The 16,874-nt window shown below is 41.2% G+C and overlaps 1 protein-coding gene across 1 annotated transcript; it reads left to right on the plus strand.

Moving 5' to 3' along the window:
* Positions 1–1,863: 1,863 nt before the first annotated feature.
* LOC311196660 (galanin receptor type 1-like) lies at positions 1,864–15,841 on the plus strand (the record flags this gene model as incomplete). Its single annotated transcript, XM_084270262.1, has 3 exons — positions 1,864–2,574; positions 4,131–4,196; positions 15,524–15,841. 3 exons carry the CDS (start codon positions 1,864–1,866, stop codon positions 15,839–15,841), a joined length of 1,095 nt encoding a protein of 364 aa, XP_084126388.1.
* Positions 15,842–16,874: the final 1,033 nt, after the last annotated feature.

Here is a 16,874-nt window from a genome sequence, read left to right on the forward strand (position 1 = left end):
CGTGCACAAGGACGAAATTAAAACAGCAGCAGATACTTAATGAACGGTGGAACTGCGTGCTTGAGGGGAAAAAAGGACAAGGACCCCCGCAGGAGCTGTCTGAGAGCAGCAAAGGAGATGAAATGCCAGTAGATGGCACTCAACTCTGCAGCACGGCTCCCGAGCTTGCAGGGTCCCTGAAACGTGGGGCATCGCAAGCAGCTGCCTGCAAACTAAACTGAGCACAGAGACCCCAGCACGCAGAGTTGGGAAGCTGGAAGGCTTAATGGTGTCTGAGGTGCTGTGCCACAGCACGCCAGGCAGCGGGGCCGCAGAAGACTAAGGGAGCTGCAGGTGGCATCCAGGCAGCTGCTCCAGCCACAGTGACCTGCTTGCTGGCACACAACAGGTGCAGATATATTTTCCACTGCAACTTGGACATCTTTCATTCCCTGGCCACTTCCCACTTCACCCCATAACTAGCCTCAAAACTTGGGTGGCGAAATAAGGTGTCTAGCTTCATAACAGATTTTAAACAGGTATATCAGAGCAGAAGCACTATCATGTCTCTCAACAAGAGCTTAGAGGCAAGTCCCAAGACATGGCAATTCTTGCTGAACTTTGTTTCAAACATGAAGAGGCTCCCTTTGGTCCAAACCCCACATCCACAGGAGCTGGTGGTGGCCAAGTCCGACCCAGTGCCTAGACTCGTAACCACTGACAATGGAGATGTGTACTTTCCTGTGCAAGAAATTGTTCTATGTGCAGGTACTGTGAATGTCTGCCTAAACTTTGTTTCCCTCCTAGTAAGGAGGCCTGCAGGGTTCACAGAATCCCTTAAGAAATATGAGGAAACAGACCATTAAAACCAAAGTACATAGTGCCTTCTGAAACAATATTGTTTCCACAAGTAAGCACCAAGCCCCCAATAACTAAGCCATTAATTCCTAATAAAACTACTTTTTTTTTTTTTTTAAGTCCATATCTCTGTCACTGGCAGGGAATACTACAGCTGCTCACAGCTACCCAGACCAAACTGTTCCAGTGCAGATGCTCCTGGAAATACGGTGCTGAACCAGAACTTCCTTACAGCTGGATCAACAAAATGCTTGAATATTCAGGCACAAATAATCCAAGGCTCTCCCAGGTTTTTTTATGATGAAAACATAACTAATCAGGTTGATTTATGCTCTGATGTAAACATATTGACGTATATGAAACAAAAAATCCTGCTCTGTTGATAAAAAACCCCTATTTTAGCCTTTTTCCTCCAGTTCCAATACTTCCTCACAGAATGGCAAATGTTATATCACCCAGGAGCTGCTGCTTGATCCCTCCCTTTAGATGACAACTTGTTTTTGCTCTGCTCTTCCCCTCCTCCTGAGGGGTCAGAGCTGATCAGGGTTATTTTCTGAAGAGCTCAGGTCACAGAGAGCATTTGTTCTCACTGTTCTCCAAGCGGAGCTGGGAGAGTGGGTACAACTGATGCAGATCCTGGGACTGAAGTGGGAGGGATGCAGAAGAGGAGGGGCATGAGGAAACAGAGCTGCAGCTGCTTTGCCTCTGCTCCAAGCTCCCAGAGCAGCTACATCCCTATTCCTTCTGGCTCAGACTTTTCCTCTGCCACAAGAGCTTCTCCAGCAGCAACTACTAAACCTGCAGTTACCTCTTGGATGAGACAAATTCTTCAAGCTCCTTTCTTGCCAGTTCCTGGAAAAATCAGCACCACAGACGGACAGGGCTTGGAAGAATCATCTGAAGGAAACTGCTCACCAGAGAGAAGATGCAGAGCATTGGAAAACCCCAGCATTCAGCCTTTGGCCACCCCTAACAGACCAGCCTGACAACAGCCAGGGCTACAGTGACTGCTCCTTGTGTGGCTCCATGGAGGAGGAAGAAAAAGACAATTTTGTGCTTTCCCTCAGAATCAACAGCAGCAAGTGCAGCCTTGTGATTAACCAAACAGGGGCCTCAACATGCTGGTCAGGAGCAACCAGGGGTGGCCCAGAGGTGGTGATTGTACCAGTGCTTTTTGGGTTAATTTTCCTCCTGGGAATGGTGGGAAACACATTGGTGTTGGTTGTTTTGGGGCGTCTCCGGCCTGGGGGACGCCCATCACGCAGTGCAACCAACATCTTCATCTTGAACTTGAGCATTGCCGATTTCTCCTTTCTGCTCTTCTGCGTCCCCTTCCAGGCCACCATTTACTCACTGCCAGAGTGGATCTTTGGTGCCTTCTTTTGTAAGTGGGTTCACTACTTGGCCATGACAACAATGCTGGTAAGCATCTTCACTCTGGTGGCTATGTCAGTGGACAGATATATTGCTGTGGTCCATGCCAAGCGTTCATCCTGCATCCGCAGCAAGCGCAACGCTGCCCTTGGCGTGGGTGTCATTTGGCTGCTGTCTCTACTCATTGCCATCCCTGTGGCCCAGCACCAGGCCCTCATGAGTGGTCATCAGCAAGCACCCAACAGCTCCTTCTGCTGGGAGCACTGGGCAGACGGTTCAACAGCCAAGCAGATGTACAAGATTACCATCCTGCTGGTGGGATATCTCCTACCCCTGGTGCTCATTAGCTGCTGCTATGCCAAGGTGGGTGAGAGGAATGCAACTAATATTATTTTAAGTGGAGGGAAAGATCATTCCCAGACTTGGTAGCTTGTATTTGTACACTCAAGCTACCCAGCTGACAAATAACAAATCCAATCCACCTCATATTCTGTCCTGGTATAGAACAGTTTTCTGAGGAGGGGGGAGGGAAGGAAAACACAGAATAAAAATTACACCAATGCACAAAAGAGTTCACAACTGCTAAGCCAACACCCAAGTTCCCTCAAGACTCTTGCTGTTTTCCCTATTTTTCAGTTTGTTCTCTCTTGATAACAATTGCTTGTTCCTGGCAAGAGGAAAAACCCATGGAGGAAGAAACATTTCAGAGAGCATACAGAAGCAGTATTAAAGTCATCAGCCCAATTTCTTTCTCTCCTCTCCACCCCCCTTTTTTTTGGCACAAAGCTCAGGCACTATGTCTTGCAAAGACTTGGAAAAAGAGATCTTAGGATCATTGTTTTATTCAGCAAGAGACCTCTTCCTATCTTCTTGAGATAGGAACTTGATGTTCAGTATGTTTAAGACTGATAATAGGTCTAAGAGTTGTGCTAGCATGCAGAATTAAGTTTTCTCTGAGTTTTGAATTAACACCCTCCTCTGCAGCACCACGGGGCTGCCATGGGCTGGCCTTCTTTGTCACTAGTCAGTTGCAGTCTACCTTGGAAAAAAATATTTTCCTAGAATTTAAGTTCCCGTCTGTTTACTCAAAGAATACATGATATTCAATACTGATCTGTTATGCTATCATCAGTGTTAAGGTCAGGATAAGCTAAAGATCTCTGAACCTCAGGCCTTGCTTATCCCAAGAGGAAAAACCCACCAGAGCTCTTAAATCCTGTCACTGTAACCTCCACTGCCTAGGTGACTACTAGGGTAGTCACAGCAGTAACTGGAAGGTGAGCTGCTTTCAATAGAGGTGTTTATTTTTTTTTATTAATTGCTTTAGAAAACGTAGTCTATTGGCTCCAAAGGTATAAATATGGCCAGGTTATTACTGTGCTATAATGAGGTTTCAAAAGCCTGAGCTAGTTGTTGTTAACTGAGAATTTCCCTACAGCGCTCTACATTTCTTATGACTTCCTCTGAAAGGGGAGCCTGCTCTGCCTGCCCCATTTATTACTGCTGCATTCAGGAACGGCAGAGCAGTCACACCAGGGTACAACACCAGCAGCCTACTCAATGAGTTTGTATATAATCAAACCAGAGAAAATACATAGATAATCTGAGACACAATCTAAAATTCAAAATCCATTGAAAGACTCCTGTGGATTTCAGCATAGTACCAGCTGAGCTCTTAAAATATGCTGAGCTACATCTTCTGGAAGCATAGCAGTTTTAATGCTTTTTCTAAATCTTGTTTCTTAAAGGAGAAAGAACTGTGGAGGCTCCAAACTAAGTCTCAAAACATCAAATTCAACTTTGGTTCAAGTCATGCTGAAGCAATTCTTTTAGGCCTTGGTGCTTGCAAGAGAAGATCAAACGCTCATATACAGAATTCAATTTCCCATTCAATATGTTGCTCCTTTTTTCTCCCCAAGGTTTTATACCATCTCCATACGAAAGTAAAGAACATTTCCAAGAAGTCAAAGAGATCAAAGAAGAAGGTAAATATATTTGGTTTAATCTGTACGCTGACTACAATATAATAGATATGGTAGGTTTCTAAAAATAACCAAGAGCCTTTTCAAGCTCCACCCACGTACTGAAGCGCCATTTACATACCAGTCTTTCAGCTCAGGTTTGGAATTCACATGGACCATTTGTTGTAACTTTATAGACACAGAGCATAATGATGCCATTACTGAAATGGTATATTGATCTCTATATACACACCTGCTGGACGACTACTTGATTTATTGTGCTATAACAGAATCCCACAAATACTATCTTTTCACATTGGCAGCAAGTAAGATACTCAGACTATAAAAATAACTAGGTGTTTTCAGCACACCTCAGCAAGCTAAAAGAAAAATCCATGAAAACCCCTGAAACTGAAGTACGTGGGTTTGCTGCAGTTCACATATTAAAATCTTTAATGTTTACATTTAAGTAGGTGGTGGATTCAGTTCCTGGTTTGATCCCTTTGCAAACGAAAGAACAGGGTCATCCCTGGCTCAAGCCATATGAAATAAGCAGAACTGCAGGTATTTACTAGGAAAAATGTTAAGGATGGAACTTTTTCTGTTAGAGCAAATATGCCATAATTAATAGAAGTTTTCAGATAGCAAAACTCATCAACTTCAGCAAAGCTACATCAGATGTACCTGATATGAAAGGCAAAAATGCTATTTAAATCCGAAGTGTTATATTTGTTAAGTGTGCAGCAGTAAGTGAAACTGTAGGCTATCTGGCTAGTCAAAGACAGTAACTAATGGAGTACTATCATTAGCTGCTGATAGGACAGTCAGGTCAAAGTCTGTGCCAGCAGCACAACAACTGCACAACCCAAATGCACAGTGTGTGTGCCTCTGAGCAGATGCGACAGCAGTGGAGACTGGAGAATGTTTTGATTTACTCTCAGCCAATGCACTGTCCAGTTTTAGTGGCTACCTGACACATAAGAGCAACCCTACAAGATGTTGCCATGACACTGTCTGTGACAAAAATGAGGGTCAATACTGCAAACATGGCCTTTTGATGGAAAAGGGTGCAAGACATGGAAATCAAAGCTTTGACATGACTCCAGAAAAACACAGACACTGGTATCACAGCTGCAACAAGCTACAGATGTTCTGAAACACAGAGCCACTTCTGAGCACAGGATGCATTCACTCCTGTAAGACTAGGTCACTCACAAGATGAGGTATTCAAAACAGTAGATTTTAAGCATGCTGCAGTTATACTTCGTAACAACCTGGACGGGTACCTTGATTGATTTCTTTCAGCAAAGAGACTTAGTGTAAGGGAGACAAAAAGGTATATCTCTAAGCTAAAATAGCCACCTGTCTCTTATCTCAGAAAGAAACCAATCTAGTAGGCAAACATTTTGTACACAGCTACAGTATCACAGAAAAATGTAGTACTCATGAACATAGACATCTTCATGACCAACCTACTCAGGAAAAAACAGAGATACTGTTTTTTATAGTATATATAGGGATTTCTTACTATAGCTGCACCTTAACAGCTATAGTAGTATGCAAAACAAAAATTCAGGGTTTTTAATACAGTAATAATATTATTTTCCATAAATATCCTCTATGTTATTGTACTACAGTTTTAATGGTCTGGTCTGCGCTGCTTCTAGTTGATTTAGTGCTGCTAAGGAGATTTTTCAAGTCCTTTATGCCTATGAATCCTAACCAGATTTAACTATAGATTATATTTAGTTTCTACTGGTACATTGAATTCATTAACACCTACTCAGCTTTGGTGGTGACATACCTGTGAGTATCAATCCATAACTGGCCTTCACCCATACTGCCTGTCATGGGTACAATAGTCAAATTACAAATACTCAACTGGTATTTGCAATATTACCTCCCAATACAAGATGACTATATAAGTTACACCACACAAAAAAAAAATCTTTAAATGAGAGTTATTTTCCCTTCCCTCAGTGTTTTTGATCGTGTTTTCTGTGTTGAGTTTATGAGCTTACAAAGCAAGCATAAAGGCTCACAAATACCACTTTGTTCATCTGCTTGTTCCTGAACCTTATTGAGATTAATGTTATTAGTCCAACTCATCTAATTTCAAGAAGATTCTGATTAACTTTCCTTTAATCACCTTTCCCAAGGCAATAAGTTACACATGAATTATCTGCTATGTATTGCCTGCTGCAGGAACATCACCGGACCTAGATGAAACAGACTACATTGAAGAATGCCATGTCTTATTTTGCCTGCTGACTTTCTGATGAACCCTGATGCTGCTACAGCTATACTGTGAATTAAAATTTAAGATCCAAGAGTTTAATTTCTGACCAGGTAGTGTAGACTACAAACAGAAAGCATATAGTTTTGTGTGCTTAACAGTTACCATGAGAAAAGGCAACCTGTTGACAATGTTTTGTAAAATGCAGCAAATAACATGCTAAGGAGCACTGTTGTTTTGCATAGAATAATTTCATGACTTCACAAGTCTCAAAAGTGGCTTTAGGTCTCGAAATCACCAACAAATCCCTAAACAGTTCTGTTGGTTTAAATTCCCCTCATGTCTTTCCCTGCCTCTGTATGAATGGCACATTACTGATCTCTTTGTTACACGAGGAGAATGGTACCAGCAGCCAAAAATTACAACTGTCATTTTCCGTAAAGCAGTAAGTTAAAGTCTCATTAGTGACACTCTTTTTTTTTTTCAAATGTACCTATTCACACTGTTTTTAGATCAAATCTAAGAACACAGCTCTAACGTTTCTTCAGCTTTGGGTTTCCTGGTTAGATATGAGCGAGAGGAGCAATTTTAAAAAGATGTCTTTGACTTCATGTGTTCAAGTGACTGGTATGGCACTTGTTCCTCCCTCCCCTTAAGTATTTTCCTGGCTGTAATTCCGGAACACTCGCTAACAATTCTTGCTCTGTTTGGTACAGTTAGGTGTAATCAAGTAGGTGATCCTTTCAGATGATAAAAATCAAATACACACACATATCTTCCACAATTTGTCTTTTTCCAGCACTTCCTGTGTAGAAATTGCTCACCTGGCCTGTTTGCAGGCCAAAAAGTGTCTTTTGTGTACCTATTGGAATAATTTTTGTTTCAACCACTTCTCTTAGCACTTTATAAGGAGTCATTCTTGGGTAGGTTGCAGATCCACTCAATTCTTGCATATTCTTTCAAAGTATACTTGAAACACACTGAGTGCCAATCATTTAATGGAGATCTTCCTAAGAATGCTTCACATTAGAGCCTAACAGGAAATTCATATGTGTGTGTCAGTTCTGTTAAATTAGCTTCCTCCACCTGCACTTGGTTGGTCTATTAGTGACAAGTGGCTTTGTTTGGTTTTAATTTATAAACTTCATGAGAGATTAAGTGAACAGCTTTTGCTTATTTTGCTCAAAGATGTTTGACAAACATATCTTGTTTCGCATCTGAAAGGTTAATTTACCATACAGAGAATATCTGAAAGACGCGTGTGGCTCCAGTGGCTAAACCCTGATTGCCTCAATCTATCAGAAGTGTAACACAGCAGCAAAGTCAGTCTTACAGTAGTATATGGTGACAGAATTACCAAGTTCACATCTGTTCATTCACTGTGTGTACCCTGATCACACAGATATGGAAAACATGAAAAGAATGTCATGCTGGAGCAAAAGAGCACAGTCTGGAACTAGGACCACTCAGTTCCTACCTCATGCCTATGATCTCAAGAAAACAGTACTCTTGAGCTATTATACTCCTTCCCCCCATAAGGGAAGGAGTGGGGTGTTTGTATTCTGGGGCTTTTTCCTGTTTGGTGGAGGGGGTTTTAGCCTCCAGGATAAAACACAACGAGGAAACAAAGCAAATGCCATAGAGCTTAGGACTTTTCATAAACAGCGTTCCACATGTTGGCTGAAAACACATTGCAATGATTCTCTACTATAGGCTGCTTCTAAAAAAACCACAACACAACAAATAACCCTCCCCCAAAACAATTCCCCAAAACAGTAATATTGGGTAAGATTTTTATAAATATCATGACATTTCTGGAACTATAGCTTTCATTGACTTTGTTGGAGTCCATATAATACCATTCCCTCTAGCCCCAAATCCCGTAAGCACTGATAACAGGCAGAAGAGACATCATTCCAATTCACACAGTTTGAGCCACAGAACAGAGAAACACATGCAGTCATTACGTATTGCAGGAACAAATCCAGATTCAAGCCACCTGAAAGATCAGAGAAGAGCCAATATTTTATCTACTATCAGTCCCTCCTATGAATCTCAAAACAGGTGAATCTTATATATTTTTATATATATAAACAAGTGAAAGAGACTGCTAGATGCAAACCAAGGGCAACTGCTGCACAGTTGAGAGCAGGATCAAATGAAGGGTTCCAGTAAAGTGTGAATTCATGTCAGACTTTTCCTAGTTGTGTTGCTGTAGAAAAGCAAGAAAAATACTGGATTTAACTGAACCTGAGTGCATGAAGTATATTACTAACTGTATACTGACACATATACCTGGAAGAGTGGCACTGCCACACAATTTCCCCTCAAGGCAGCCCTGCCAAAAAGTTTCCAGTACACACCGCTATATGAAGGATCTTCTCTAAATAATTCTTAAATGCCAGGAATCACTTAATCAGGACCTGAAAACACCACTATTGCTTCCCAGATGATGCTGCCACAAGATATACCTGGGGTTCCAGTATGGATTTTGTTCTGTGTATGGTGTTTGCAAAACCACCTTTTCTTTCTGTTCCATTATCTGTGACCTTTCTGCTGTCTCAGTGTATTCTACTTTTTCATTTACATGCAATATTTGTGCATTAGATCAAGGAAGAGGTTGAGGACTTCTTGTAAGCTTCAGGTGAAATTCTGCATGATGAACTAAGCCTTTGCTTGCAGATGAGATACATAGCTGTCTATTTCCCCATTTAATGCCATACTGGCCAACCTTAAAACTGAGATGAGTGTGATGCTGCAGGATTCTCCTTTGTAGTTTTGGATAATCTTTTCTTGATGCCAGCCAGCAAGAATCATAGAATGGCATGGATTGGAAGGGACCCCAAGGATCACAGAGTTCCAACCCCCTGCCACAGGCAGGGCCACCAACCTCCAGGCCTGGAGCTACACAAGGCTGCCCAGGGCCCCATCCAACCTGACCTTGAACTTGCACACACTCAGGAATGGGGCATCCACCACTTTGGGCAGCCCATTCCAACACCTCACCACTCTCTCTGTAAAGAACTTGCCCCAATATCCAATCTAAACCTTCCCTCCTTTAGCTTTAGTCCATTCCCCCTTGTCCTGCCAGTCTCTGGCCTTTTAGAAAGTTGATTCACCTCCTGTTTCTCTGCTCCTTTCAGGTACTGGAAGGCTACAATGAGGTCCCCCCACAGCTTTCTCTTCTCCAGGCTGAACAAGCCCAGCAATCTCAGCCTCTCTTTGTAGGGGAGGTGCTCAAGCCCTCCAATCATCTTCATGGCCTCCTCTGAACCCTCTCCAACAGTTCCACAACTTCCTTGTATTTTTGGGGCCCCAGCTCTGGACACAGGACTCCAGATGGGGCCTTACGAGGGCAGAGGAGAGAGGGACAATCAACTCCCTGTGCCTGCTGGCTACCCCTCTTCTGATGGAGCCCAGAATATCATTTGCCTTCTGAGCTACAAGAGCACACTGCTGGCTCATGTTAAGTTTTTCATCCACTAGAACCCCTAGATCCTTCTCAGCAGGGCTATTCTCCAGGACATCTTCTCCCAGTCTGTAAGTAAGTCTGGGATTTCTCCAGCCCAAATGCAAGACTTTACACTTCACAGTGTTGAACCTCATTATGTTCAACCTGGGCTCAGCTTTCAAGCCTGTCAAGATCCACATGCAAGACCACGTGCTAAGAAATCCTGTGTACCTCTCTACCAGAAATACAGTACGTTTCAGTTCTGTCACTTCCTTTCTGCTTTATGCAGAGTGTATAGTTTGGTTCTAAGGAAGGATAGCAATTCCCTGTTTGACAGTGTGGAAAAGGCTTCATTACAGCTCAGCCCTAGGAATTCTGAACGTACATTTGCAGTAAATATGATTTAACAATGGAAATTAATGCAAACCAAGGTCTATTCTGATCATGAAATGGCCCTATGGTGTTTTAGTGGCCTCTGGAGCACACCAGGGTTCCTCAATGTTTACGCAGTTTTGTCCTGTACATCTTTAATAAAACTAAATTATCAGTAAATCACATCATCAGGCAGGCTTTATATTAAAAGTTAAGAGAAAAGTCCTGGCCCACACACAAAAGCTAAGGAAGTGTGGTATAGTGTGAAGGAGCAGCACTAGGTAGAATAAGTCTGTCTTTGGACTCATGGGAGAACATTATTAATTGAAATTAATTTGGGGGACTAATTGAAATTAGTTTGGGGGACTTGCTTTGAAACTTTTATGAAACAAGTTCATTGTATCGCCTATCCTCAAAGCAAACAGTAATACAGAAAAGATCTGTTGTTTGCTGATAAGACAGCGTGGAAGAACAGGTATAGGCTTCTTTATGCTTCTTCCTCCAGAATCATGGAAGGAAAAAAAATGTAATGAACTTCCACGATTATTCAGAAAACAGCAGTTGTCTCATTAATGAAGGCCAGTTTTTTTCTGCAAGCTAGTGAGAATGTACTGTTTAATAAAACCTTCATTGAATGTTCTTTTCCATTTCTGTGTACTATTCTGTACACAGTACAAATGGATGGTCTGATTAGCTCTGAAAAAAATTTTTTAAAAAGAGAGATATGCACAGCTAGCTGTCTCAAACTGTGACTAGGTCAGAAAGTGGCAAGCTCTCTCCCTTTGGATAATTTAGTAGTGGCCATTGTACATATCTGTTATGGACCCACTGACCTTCAGAGATCAACCAGAAAGGTAGCATTCAATGGGCACAGCTAGACCAACAGTAATCCATTAACTGTGCAAATTATCACAGCCCACTGAAACTCAAACAGTATATAAGCTATTTGGATCAGTCCTTTGCAGCTGGTCACTGTGTACATTAACATTAGTTTTAGCCACAAAGTTACCACATTAAAAGCCAAACATGGTATTTTGTTTCAGTTTCCTCTCCTAACTAGATATTCCCTAACTTGAAAAAACAGAATGAGAAGCATTTGGAAAGGGACCTTGAGTCATGGATTATGTATATTTTTGCTCTAGCATTACCTATGCTTTCTATCTGCAACATGCCAAATAGCTGGACCTTAGAAACAGCTTTGTGCTGACACATAGCAACTGCAAATCTATTTTTATATAACACGTTAAATGTGCAGTTTGCCATTTCACAATAAAAGGAACAAGGAATATAGCTATATATCCCATATTCTAAAGAATATTTTAGTGCTCTAGCTCCTTAATTTAAGCAGAAGGATGTTATGAAAGGTTACCTTGATAACAAGCTTAAGCTACTTAACATTGACAGAGGGTAAAAAAAGTTGCATCATTATTGCTGGTGAAACAATGGGGCCCATTTATTATTAATTTCTTTAGTGACCATCACACCGTATCAGGCAAGCTAGACCTCACAAGACCACTACATCTGTGTCTTTCAGTTCCATCAACTTCTAATCACGCCAGTATGGTTTAAAGGCTAGCACCTGGTTCCCAGAGTGGCCAGTTTGAGGATGTCTGGGACCTGAGGTTATTCACTCAGATGGGAACATGTTCTATCACCTTGTATGTCAGACAGCATACTAACAGGTGAAACAAGGAAGAATCTGAAGTTCCTTCCTTTTTTTAACTTGTAGGCATATGTTTTCTCATTTCTGCACAGCAATTTATCTGATGCAATCACATCACCGTAGAGAGGCCAACAGATTTAACTAGCTTGTTAATGTAGCTAAGACAAATGAAGGTGGTACGCTTAGCTTACATCCAAACACATTTTTCTACTATAACAATCATCTGTTTTTATTGTATGAGATCATTGCTGCAGGCCCCATGTAAACAGGGAAAGATGGTGCCTGTCCAACACAGAGAAAAACCCTCTTTGTCACACAGCTGATATTTCTGCAGGGTTAAACAAGTAAAAAAAGCAGTTGCCATGTAAAGTACATTTTAGCCTTCCCAACATTGTTTATGTTCTGCTTGCTAGGGCAATAGCAATTTAGTGTGATTCACTCAGATATAAGATCACATTAAATCTATGTTACTAACAATAATTGACATTCTAGTGTGCCTTCATGCTCTGCAGTTTTTAATACTGTTACTGAGAAAGGTCAGCATAATATGAAAGTCCTGATCCTAATCAAATTGTCTAGGTAAAGTAAACTCTAGACAGATATTTAATGAAGAGCTATGTCTGAACACATAAGCTGAGCAGCTTCTTAGAACTGCAAATGACTTTTGGAGTATTTTGATGGTTAAAAGTCAAAACAAAAGGGTTTTAAAGTTGTAAATACTTTTAGGAAACTTCAAGAGCATTACAGGGCAATTAAAGTGAAACAGAACCACCTGAAAGAGAAATAGATTGCCCACAGTTTCACACAATATCTCCAATCCCTTTGAACCAGCCAGGTTATAAACATAAGATTTGTTTATAAATACTTCAGCAGCCTTTTCCACTGTTCTCAAGACTGATATCACTTGTTACCATCCCAGATGTTATAAAAATCAAATCACCTTATATTGTTTCTGCTATGCAGTAACGTCACTCCACTCTTTCCTGGAGCATTCTGTCATTTCTCCACACTGTCTTCATCTGCAGAACACAATCTTGGTAGTTAGCCTGCAACATAGAAGCCTTCTGTTAGCCAGTATACATTCACAAACACAGTACCTAATTCATTGATACAGGAAGACAGAAAAAGCCATCATTAAAGTAGACTCTAGATGAGTCCAGTTTTATTAAGTATTTGGAAAGTCACTGAAAAAACTGCAAATGCTCCAAGAAGTATTTCAGATGTACCACTACCACCTTTTAGGGCACCAGAGATTCTATCTAAGGCACAATTCCTTATGAAACCTTGTTTCATTAGTTCTAATATTAATAAATTCCTTATTTTCCTCATATTACATTACCAACAAAGCCAAGGATATGCCATAGAGGGGCAAACATAATAAAACACGCTGCAGTTTACATCTCACTCAAAGCACAGAGAGTACCAAAAGAAGGGCAAGCAACCCATGAAAACCCCTCGCAGTTGAATGAAGATTCAATCTCCTTCCTAAACCCAGCTTAATTTGGCCTGTCATGCCAACTGTGCAGTGCTGCAGAAAGTTCAGAGAACATAGTGAGGTTTTGCAGCAACTGTTGTATTTGCTGTATTTTGGGGGAGCTGAGAATAAAAACTTCCCTTCTAAAAGACTGTTTTATAACTTTTATTTATATATTTTAGCATAAACATACGCATTACTATAGGCACAGTGATGGAATGTTATAGAGTGCATTAAAATAAGACACAAAAATCCTACAGGTCTTCTCTAGCAGACAAAATAACTGCTAGATGTAGCCATTATACCCAGTAATTAAATGAGTTCACTAGAAAACTTCCTTTTCTAGGAAATTAAGTACACATTATTGACTTGAAATCATGCAATGGAATTATTGACCTAGACTAGTAAGGCTTCATTTCAGCTTAGGCTTCACAGCCTAACAGTTTTCTCAACTGCTTTTCAGGTACTTGTACAACAATTGTCCTTAAGGGAAGGATAATATCTGCATATTTGCAAATGATTGTACTTACTAAAATCACAAAATACAAATGAGAAACACTAAAGTTGAAAAGCACACATTTTGCTGAGAATCAAATGAGGGGAAGAGAAGTCACTTCCTGTGCATCCCCAAAAAAGAAGGATTAAATATGTTAAAAAACACTCACATTACAATTAGTATTTTTGAAAACTCCTGAAGTCAGGTGGAATTAGCTCCACAAAAACATCATGAAAGGCTCTCAGGGCGCCCGAGTCAGTAAATTCTAAGCCTTACTAGGTATTCTTTGACTGTGCACCAAGGCGAGAAAAAAGCAACACCCTCAGCCTTCTTGAACTTGAAAAGCAGTGTCCTGCTCCTGTGCAGCTTACAGTAAATACAAATCATTCTTCATCCCCTTCAAAGGCTTCCAGGAAAAATAAAGAAATAAACAGCATTTCTGCTGTAAAACACACCTTCAACTATAAACCAAGTTCAGGAGTTCTTGCCGAAGAAAAATATTTTCAACGAATACCAAGTTATTTCTCAACACGCATCATTGAAGTCCTCTGGACATTAACTTCATTGCAATACTTACAGTGCAAGGGATTTTGCTTACACCAGGGAGGATCTCTGCTTCAGGAACAACAGACAGCCTAGACTCCCAGTCACAAAACACAGACACCCCAGTCTTCTACCTCAGGCCCCTCCTCATGCAGCCTGAGGCCCTCTCTCCAATCTACCACCTCCCCTCAACAGAAAAATTAAAACCCAAAGAAAAGAAAGCCCACAAAATTTCACATCAAAATGAGCAGCTCATACCACCAACCTTTGGTCCAGACCCCTTCCCCCTTCAGACTGACAACACCCAGCCACACCCTCACACTCCTCCACCATGTTCCTCAGCCCTCTCAGGGCACCGCTTCAGGCCTCATTCTTCCTCTGCAGCAACAGCTATGGAGCTACCACAACTACAAACACCAACTCACCTCAGATTAACCTTCATTTTGCACAGCAACTTCAAAGAACACTGTTTTAAACAAAATTTTACCTCAGGTGAAGCTTTGCAGCTTACAGGTAACAATGGCAGGCCAGCCTAACTGGAGCACAAGCACTGCAGCACACAGGCTGGGATCCCACAGGCACAGTAGCCTCCCTCAGTTAATTGTCTAGCTAGGAATGTTTCTAACCCAGGAGCATTGCATATTTAAAGAAATAAATCATCCTCTGTGTATTATTTTTCTTGGGATTCTCCCCTTAGAGAGAAGTTACTTGAAAAATCTTTAGCCTCTCAGTGGCCTGTTTCCTCACAGCCAGACTTTTCCCCTGCAGACAGTTTCAATAGTCTTTATGTTCCTCAGACTCCAAGTGTTAGTGAATATTATTCTCCCTCTTCAATATAACATGGTTACCCATTACAGTTGCAGCCTTTGTATTATTTGAGGTTTTATAGGCACTATATGTATTTCCTATGCAGGTTTTTTCCTTGAGCCCAAACCAAGCAATCCTAGTTTTCCAAGGAGGGCTGGCTTTTAACATCCTTTTCCATAGTCATGATTTGCTCACTTGGCAGTTGCCTGTTTTATGCTGCCTTCACTACTGTCAGCGGAAGGCAAACTCAGTCTTCTCACAGGCTCATTTGACCATTGTGACCACTTAATATGTGATCTTGTTTTCCAGACAGCGCAGACAGTGCTTCTTGTGGTCGCTGTGTTCCTGCTCTCCTGGCTGCCACACCACATCATCACGATGTGGGCAGAGTTTGGGCAGTTTCCTCTGAACAACATCTCCTTCACCTTCCGCATCATCTCTCACTGCTTAGCCTACGGGAACTCTTGCATCAACCCCATCATTTATGCTTTTCTCTCAGAAAACTTCCGCAAGGCCTGCCGGCAAGTCTTCACCTGCAAGTTCTTCCTGCGCTCGGTTCCCTCTGAGACACTGGTCAGAATACGCATGGAGAACTTCTCTACCACACATTCAACCACCAATGTATAAATATGGCTCACAAATACTTTTCAGGAGGAACAGGGGAAAGGGTGCTGTCTGGGGAGAACAGGTCTATAAGTGCACTTCATAGGGAGCGGTAGAACCTGCAAAACTGTGGAATTTGTCAGGTTATCAGGGCAGAAGGAAGCATTTTTCCATCTGACTGTTAGGACACTTGACAGTTTGTTCTAGGGTACCTTGCTTGGCAATGGGCTACATGCAACAGAAGTATCTGAATATCATTGTAGTGCCCATAAGATAAAACTCATCTGTAGGTGAAGTTACTGCCATAAAGCCTGAAGTAAGAGTTACACAGAAGGTATGAACAGACAAGAAAAGAGCAGTTAATTATGCGTGTAGACAGTCATTAGGATATGAAAAATGAGTGATGTGGTGTTTAAAGAGCACTGAAAAGCAGTTTTCAAAAAATCAAACTAAAATGTCTCTGAATTTGTCTTTGTTCCTTAAACAAGTTTGACAATATGGCACTTACATGTATTTTTAGCTTGCTAGCTGTGATAGTGTCTTTAAATCTCCTTGAAGTCTTTGCTGTAGTATCTACCTATTAGGTAGTAAAACCTTTCACATGATGTGTCAGTGATGTGGATGCCTGTGCTTGGTGGCTCTGTATCAGCTTGTACATCCCAGGGTTTGAAGACGTGCGTGCTCCTGAATCTAATTACTGCTGTCAATCACTGGCTCCAGCAACTGTCTCTTTGTGCAGAACAGTAGGAAAGTTGTATTTCTCAATATTGCTTGAGACCTGTGGTTTTGTTTGAGAGTATTGTTTACAGAAGGCTTTATTACTAAATGTAGTGTTCTCTGAGTATATCTATCCAAAACTTTGTATTTGACACTTTAGTATATGAATGCCAAAAGGTTTAGTTTGGTTTGATAAACTGCTTCAATAAAGAATGCCCTAACAACATCCAGTTTAGAGCATCTGTACCAAATTCAAGATTACTGTTTGTAAATACATAATTGCATGTTACTTCAACATTAAGAAGCATAGGGCTGAAAGAGCTTTATTATTTAACTCTGT

This window comes from Gallinula chloropus (genome assembly GCF_964237585.1).
Source record: "Gallinula chloropus genome assembly, chromosome: 13".
Lineage (NCBI taxonomy): Eukaryota > Metazoa > Chordata > Aves > Gruiformes > Rallidae > Gallinula > Gallinula chloropus.